Here is an 8555-nt window from a genome sequence, read left to right as displayed (position 1 = left end):
TTCAAAATTGTTAATTGTAGTTCCCAAAAAGATAAGACGAACTTAAAGACCAAATGACAAACTACCATCCAATTTTCAATGTGGCCTACGTTTGAGGAATGAGTTATCCACTATCGCCGACCTTACACGTGAAATGCATACCAATATTTTTCTTTATTTTTATTTTTGGAACTGTATACCAATATGTTCTAATACTTGACAATATATTTATCATATACTATTTTTATTATATACTTGTTCGAAACAATTTAATTGTCTCATTTTTTATTTGGTAAAGTCTTTTTAGTTGTCCTATTTTTATTTTTTTAATCTTTTTTTATTTAAATATCTTTAATTCACACAAGTAATTATGAATATACCCCCATATACCGTACTTATCCAACTACCCTTCACTACTCACCCTTTCTAATGGACCTCACACCATCTTTAATAACCGTGCCCAAGCAAATGGGATATCTAAATTGATTCAAAGGGAGTATAATCTATTTTATATAGTTATATAGTCTTAAGAATTACAATATTCTTTTTTAATCAAAAGTTTTGTATTTGATTGTTGTAGAAAAATATTTATAATCTTTGTCGTGTAGAACGAAAATAGATTAGACAATAGACTTTTAAATAAGCATTTAATTAATTTAAATCAAAATGATATAGGAGTCATTAATTTATGTAAAAAATTATTGGAGTTATTGATTTCAAATATTTTAGGATTCTATTATCCTTTTTTTATCCTAAAAATAAATGTCGATCATAATATCCCAATTACAAAATATAGAAAATAATTTAACTATATATGTTAATAGATCAATATGTCTTGTTGATTAATCTATTTTCTCCGTTTCTTTTTGTTTGTCCACTCTACTTTTTCATGTATTTCAACGTAAATTTGTAAAATTTTGTAAAAATTATATATTAAAATTTTTTGCATTAAGACGAATCTAACAGTGGAAAAATTTAAAGTGGACAAACAAAAAGAAACAGATAAAGTACCATATATATATATATATATATATATATATATATATATATATATATATATATATATATATATATATATATATATATATATATATATATATATATATATATATATATATATATATATTCGTATATCTTACGTTAATTAATTAACCATACTAGAAGAGACATAATATAAAGATAATAATATGATATTTATTATGCATTATTATTAAACAAAATAGGATTCATAATAATATAAAGATAATTTTCATTTCAAATACATTTAAGCTAGTCCTATATTTGTACTTGGAATAAGAATCTAAATTGCTTAAATTTTTCGAAAGCATAAAACCCATCCATAGTATTTTGTGACATGTACCATACATAGAAAAACGTCAATGAGAAGAAACCACAACATAATATTATATTAAATTAAATTTAATGTATACATAAAAAGTAATAAGATAAAAAAAAAATAAATAAATAAATAAAAAAAAAAAACATACCACATTGGCCTTGATCTTTGACGTGGTTAACAGCACCAACCTTACGCCAATCCACAGCCTTAGGTAACCGGTCACCTGGAAGTGGCAAGTAACGTTTGTTAATCTTCTTGTTAAGCAGGTTTGTGTATGGGCTGGGTTGGGTACCCAAGAACTTCTCCCGATACTCCTCATTAGTCATATCAGCAAATTTGTTAAGCCCAACTTTGTATGGGCGGTTCACAGAGTTATGTTCATCAATGAACCTCAAATTATCCTTGAAGATCTCAAACCTTTTCGGGTCGGGCAAGGCGTTTTGGACCTTGCCATGTTGGGCTAACCAGTTTTGGTATATGCCCATGACCTCCGCATTGAGTCGTGGAGCCGAGGCGGAGGTGGAAAGTGCAATGAAAAGGAAAGAGAAAAGGATTGTGAGTGCGAAAGTGGTCATTGGTGATGAACAAAGTTTGATGGAAGAATGCTGATAATCGTGGGATAGTGGGGAAGTTTTATTGATGGGTTTGTGAGGGATAACGTGAAGTTTAAAGGGTTTTTTATAGGCCATTTTTCTAGGCACATAGTCATTTAAATATATTTCTTATTATAACATAATTATTGAATTGGAGTTTTTTTTTTACAAAATTTGTTTCACTTTTTATTCATATCTAATCTGTTCTATTAAATAAAATTTTGGATCAAAGTTTATAAAATGTAAATAATTATATTTTTTCTTTGATTATTATCTATTTGTTTAACTTATTTTTTTAACTCAGTTTTAAATTTATCTCAACCTATAAGCTAAAATATTATAATTATATGAAATATTGTTTAATTCATCTTAATATAACATTTTAATTAGGATAAATATTGGATATAATGAGATAGAGAATTTAATTCAATTCGACACTATTAAAAAGTTAAAATAAAAATAAATAAAGATGAATCTAAGATCCAAAAACCTACGTAGCACCTACACACGTTCACAATCCAAAAATATTAGTGTCAACCAATATATTGCAATTTGACAAGCATATAACCTTGTCATCGTATCAACCTGAATTATAGCTAAAAGAAAGTAAAGTACTAGAAAATGGATACATGTGAAATTGGAAAACCCAAAGTCTGATGTTGGGTTGAAATATACTTCTTTCGTTTCATAATACTTGTTGATAGTGATATTTTTTCACACAACATATCACACTCAGTAGCAAGTATTATAGAACAAAGGAAGTATATAAAATTACATCATCACATAAAATATTCTAGGAATATCTCATACTCCTAATGACTTAGACAATTGTTTCATTTGTTCATTTTAATTTTGTAATTCCTCCATTTCAATGATTATGTTTTAATTTTTTTAGGCATGTTTGCCAAGACATATATTGAAATCTTAATATCTCTAATGGTGCATAAATAAAAATTATAAAAAAAATTGATATTAATAATTTTTGCGTTGAGATGAATCAAACAAGATCTCGTTTGATTATGTTTTAACTTATAGATTAAGAATAAAAGACAAAATAAAAATAAACTATTAATAGCGTCATAAACCAAATGAGACAAAGTCACTGAAATAGAGTATTTTATTCTTAATTTGAATGACAAAATATAGTCAAGTGTAGAGATTTTCATAGGGGATTTGGGCGGGTATTGCGAACAAGACTTGCCATTAGAAACCTACCAGCAGGCCTAAAGTCCACATGCTTTTGCGGGCTTATATTATTTGTCGTTACCCACCCTCTTTTTAAGTGGATGGGACCCGTTGATAAACAAGTTTTTTATTCAATAATTAAATAAATAACTATATTTTTATGTTTTTATTGTTAGTTGATTAAGTCTTAATAACAATTAAAATAATAGGAGTACAATTATTATCCGATGTTAAGTTGATACCATATCAAAAATAGGCAGAAATTTATTCTTGGACAGGCAACAAAATACTTAAAATCATAATTAACTAATATACAACTCATAATTACAACGGACCATTAAAAACACAAAAATCAAAAACCTAAAAGAAAAAAAATCAATTAATAAAGCATAAAATTGTTGAAACTGTATTGTAAACAAAGCTATTGTGAATAGAATTCGTGCTAAGGTTGAATTAATTCGAGTAGAAGACCTAGCCAAGAGGTAACGGTGGTCATATTGAGACTATAGTTCAAAGGAGACAGCATGAGTCACAACTACCGATTCTAGAGTCTAGACTAGAGTATATTTCAAGGAAGACTGCCGATACATTACTTCTAAATATAATCAGGCTTTTGTGTTGTTGAAATTTTATAAAGCTAAGGATTGCTTTTGACTGCGGGACAGAGTTTGCCTTTGGAAATTAACTTGGGAATTGAGAAGTAAAAACCAAGTTTAACTATTATCAATACTTATTTATAATAAGTTGTTGGTTGGTTTAGTTAACTTATTTTATTTTTATTATCAGTGATATTTTTGGTTTATAATTAAATTAGTTATATAAGTTAATTGTTAAAAAAATATTTAATATAATTAATTAATGACTATTAATAATTGTTTATTAGAGAAAAATAATATCAAAAGGCTAAAAAAATTATATCAGCTTTTTTGAGTGGCTTTTAAAATTTAACTTAATATTTAATATTTCAAATAACTTAAAAATGGAGGATTATTCAATTTTATTTCACCTTGAAAGGTGCAATGGTAGTTGATCATGAAAAGTTGGAGATACACAATAAATACGAAAAGATCAGCTACTTGTTTAAAAAGTTGAATCTGAGGGGAATGACCGCCGAATTCAACTTAAGCGGTAAACTTGTCTGGTGTTTTTTTTTTCAATTGATTGAGCATCAAAAAATATGTCAATACCAAAAAATTAAATACTTTAAATGACTCATTTTTTTTTTATTATTTGTTAATTATTCTTATGTGTTATTTTATTCTTAATTCATACATTAAAACATAGTCTAATGAAACTTGTAAAATTCGTCTTAATATAAGGTTAATTAGTATCTATTTTTTTAATTTTTAATTATACACAATTATCGCTTATAAGCATTGACTTAGTACATTGACAAATATGAAAAAAAAAAAGAAGATTTGAAATGGAAAAGAGGATGTATTTGGTGATAAATGAAAAGAAAGATTGATGTAAGGATGAAATTAAAACTGAGTTGAAATGAATGAATTTGATTAAAACAAACTAGTTGATCCATTTTTAAAATAGAATTGATACAAAAGAAATGGACATCACAAAATGAAAATGATACTAAATGAGAAAAATAAATGGCGTATTTTCTTAGAGGTTAATTAGCAAGTGCCTAGCAGGATATTTGGACTTTCAAATCAACATTTAGTGCATTGTCTGTATTATATCAGTCTATTATTTTTATCTTTGTTTAGATTGTTAATATGAATTTTAAAATAAAGTAAAATCTGTAATTGAGAACAAATTAAAAGAATAGAAATATTTTCATGATAATATGTCATTAAAATTATTTAAATTGAAATATATATATATATATATATATATATATATATATATATATATATATATATATATATATATATATATATATATATATATATATATATATATATGTTGGGTTATTCCCTCCCACTTGGAGGAAGGCCCAATTAATATATTAATTATGGGCTTAAATGGGCTAATAATTATAATATTATTTATTAATTAAAAGAAAAAAAAAGTGGAAAACTATAAATACCAAGAATAGGGCAGCAGCATATTTGTATTGCAATTAAAACACATATACACGCACAAATCAGAAACTGCGGCAGAGAAAGAAAAAGGTGCGACGCGAGTTTTTCGGCGATCCGATCGAAGGCCATTCGTACTTCGTTTTTCGTCAAATTTTGACATGGTGTTCCTGTCTACCCAACCTACATATTCAACGGTTGGATTGTCGTTTTGTGCATTGTAAGTGGGTAATTTGTATTTTGCCCTAATTTTACCCTAATTGTTATTTTACCACTTCTAAGTGATGGTTTAGGGTTGTTTGGTGTTTGTATTACCTTTAGTATTGTCTAGAGAGGATTTTGGTTGTACCCATTAATTTTATTGGTGATTAGTGGAAGAGTGTGGTACCACTTACAGTCCCGTGGTTTTTTCCTGCATTGGGTTTTCCACGTAAATATCGTGTGTGTGCTTTATTTTCGCATTTTTACTTTATTGTGCTTGATTGTGGGATTATTATTGTTTGTTTGATTGGATTGGTTATTTTTGCTCATCTAACAACACAAAGGGAGAAAGTGTGTATATTATATCGCCTCTTTTCTCAACATAGTGGTATCAAGAGCTTGGTTTATATTTTCTTAGGTGATACTCTTGTGTTGGTTTATGATGGATGATAAATCTAGTATGCACGGTATGATTTATTTGGACTTTGCCAATTGCGCTGTGTGGAAAACTAAGATGGAAGATATTCTTTATGTGAAAGATTTGTATGAACCAATCTTAAATGAGTCTATGCCCACTGGTCAAGATGGAAGTAAATGAAAAATTTTGAATTGGAAAGCGGTAGGAACCATTAGACAATTTGTTGATGTTAGTGTGCTCCAACATATTTCCAATGACACGAATGCTTATGAATTGTGGATGAAACTTGAGGCTATGTATGAGAGGAAGAACGCCTTAAGTAAAGCGTCATTGATGAGAAAATTGGTAAAGTTAGAACTTCACGATGGTAATAGCATGGTAGTACATTTGAATTAATGATTTTCAAGGTTTGATTAATCAATTGTCTGTAGTGAAAATGTCCTTAGATGATGAGTTGCAGGCACTATTACTACTTTACTCATTGCCAGAGAGTTGGGACACACTATTTGTATCACTTAGCAATTCTGCTCCTGATGGTAAGTTGACAATGGAGAGTGTCAAAGCTAGTCTGCTGAATGAAGAGACTAGGAGAAAGGAGATGGATTCCTCCAACCATTCTGAAGCTCATTATGTTGCACAAGAGTCTAATAGGGGAAGAAGCAAAAATAGACCTTCTCGAGGTAGAGACAATTCCAGAGACAAGTCTAAATCCAAGGGTAGAATTATTTGTCATTACTGCGACAAGTCGGGACATATTAAGAGGTTCTGCAGAAAGATGAAAAGAGACAAGTCAAAAGATAGAAAGGGTGATTCATCTGAGTCGAAGTCTGAAGAGAAAAATACTACAGCTTCAGCAATCAGTGATGATGATTTGCTCTTCGTTGGTGATAAAGAGTGTTTGAATGTAGCTGGTGATGACTGCAATTGGGTGATTGATTCGGGTGCTTCGTATCATCTTACTTCGCATCAAGACTATTTCTCGTCCTACACTAGTAGTGATTTTGGTAGTGTTAGAATGGGGAATGATGGGTCATCCAGGGTTGTCGGCAAAGGCACTATTTACTCGGAGAGTTCCACCGGTTGTAAGCTGATTTTGAGAAATGTTAGACACGTTCCTGATATCAGATTGAATCTCATTTCTATAGGTAGACTTGATGAAGAGGGTTACTTCAGCCACTTCAATGATGGTAAGTGGAAGCTCTGCAAGGGAAATCTCATAGCAGCCCGAGGTAAGAAGCAAGGTTCTCTTTATATGATGCAAGCGAAGGTTTGCGCGGGTGAGGTAAATGTTGCAGATGAATGTTCTAGTGCGTTATGGCATAATAGACTTGGCCATATGAGTGAGAAAGGTATGCAGATGCTCTCTAAGAAGCAATATCTCCCTGATGTCTCAGGTATGTCTCTTAGATCCTGTGTTGATTGTTTAGCTGGTAAACAACATTGGGTTGCTTTTCATTCTCGCCCCCCATCTAGGAGAAAGTATCCTCTTGATCTTGTCCACACTGATGTATATACTATGGATGCTAAATCCCATTGTGGTGCTCTTTACTTTGTTTCTTTTATTGATGATTATTCTCGAAAAGTGTGGGTTACTGTGTTGAAAACCAAGGATCGGGTACTTTCTGCTTTCAAGGAGTTTCAGGCTAGAGTTGAGCGAGAAACTGGTAGAAAGCTTAAGGTCGTGAGAGCTGATAATGGTGGTGAGTATAGAGGCCCATTTGAAAGCTACTGCAAGGGTCAAGGCATCAAGCTTGAGAAAACAATTCCAAAGACACATCAATTGAACGGAGTTGCAGAGAGGATAAACAGGACAATTGAAGAAAGAATCCGATGTATGCTCTCTCATGCAAAGTTGTCCAAGTCTTTCTGGGCAGAGGCATTGGTTACAGCTGTGTACTTGATTAACCTTTCACCTTCAAATCCTCTTGATGGTGATGTTCCTCAGAAAGTTTGGACCGGTAAAGATGTCTCCTACAAGCACTTAAGGGTATTTGGATGTCGTGCTTTTGTTCACATTCCTAGAGATGAGAGATCCAAGTTAGATAAGAAGACAAAGCAGTGTATATTTTTTGGGTACTCTGAAGATGCTCTTGGGTACAAGTTATGGGATCCAGTAGATAGGAAAGTTGTCAGAAGTAGAGATGTTGTGTTCTTTGAAGATCAGACTATTGAAGATATTGAAAAGCCAAAGCAATAAACATCCACTCATACTCCAATCAATTTTGATCCAGTCTTACCGCAGATGACTCCTAGAGTTGAAGGGGGAGATATTCAGGATGATGATGACAATATTGGTGATGATGGTCATGATGATCAACCTGAAGTTGAGCCTCCAGTTGTTGAACCGCAACCACAGCCTGATGATGTGAGAAGATCTACTAGAGGACCACGTCCTTCTATGAGGTATCCTACTACAGAGTTTGTGTTACTAACTGATGGGGGAGAGCCAGAAGACTTTCAGGAGGCTATGTCACATGAGAAAAGTAAGGAGTGGTATAATGCCATGCAAGATGAGATGAATTCCTTGCATGAGAATCACACTTATGATCTGGTAAAGTTGCCTAACGGCAAACGAGCACTCAAGAATAAATGGGTGTTTAAGTTGAAGCACGGAGAAGATGGTCAACCACCTAGGTTCAAGGCTAGGATTGTTGTGCGAGGCTATGAACAGAAGAAGGGGATTGATTTTGATGAAATTTTCTCTCCAGTGGTGAAGATGTCTTCAATCAGAGTTGTACTTAGTTTGGCTGCCAGCATGAATTTGGAGATTGAGCAACTTGATGTGAAGACTGCTTTCCTCCATG

At 31.4% G+C, this 8555-nt stretch overlaps 1 protein-coding gene across 1 annotated transcript in view; it reads right to left on the bottom strand.

The window, feature by feature from the left end:
- Nucleotides 1-1803, bottom strand: part of LOC130823184 (cysteine proteinase mucunain-like) — a 2115-nt gene extending 312 nt beyond the window's left edge. Inside the window, exons 1-2 of the mRNA XM_057687819.1 lie at nt 1467-1803; nt 435-456 (exon numbers count right to left, since the gene is read on the bottom strand). Coding sequence (XP_057543802.1) covers nt 435-456; nt 1467-1803 — 359 coding nt within the window. The remainder of the gene's footprint in view (nt 1-434; nt 457-1466) is intronic.
- Nucleotides 1804-8555: the final 6752 nt, after the last annotated feature.

The sequence above is a fragment of the Amaranthus tricolor genome, chromosome 9, assembly GCF_026212465.1.
Source record: "Amaranthus tricolor cultivar Red isolate AtriRed21 chromosome 9, ASM2621246v1, whole genome shotgun sequence".
Taxonomy (NCBI): Eukaryota; Viridiplantae; Streptophyta; class Magnoliopsida; order Caryophyllales; family Amaranthaceae; genus Amaranthus; species Amaranthus tricolor.
Note: the sequence above shows the minus strand (reverse complement) of the source record. Positions and strands in the feature narration are given on the sequence as shown.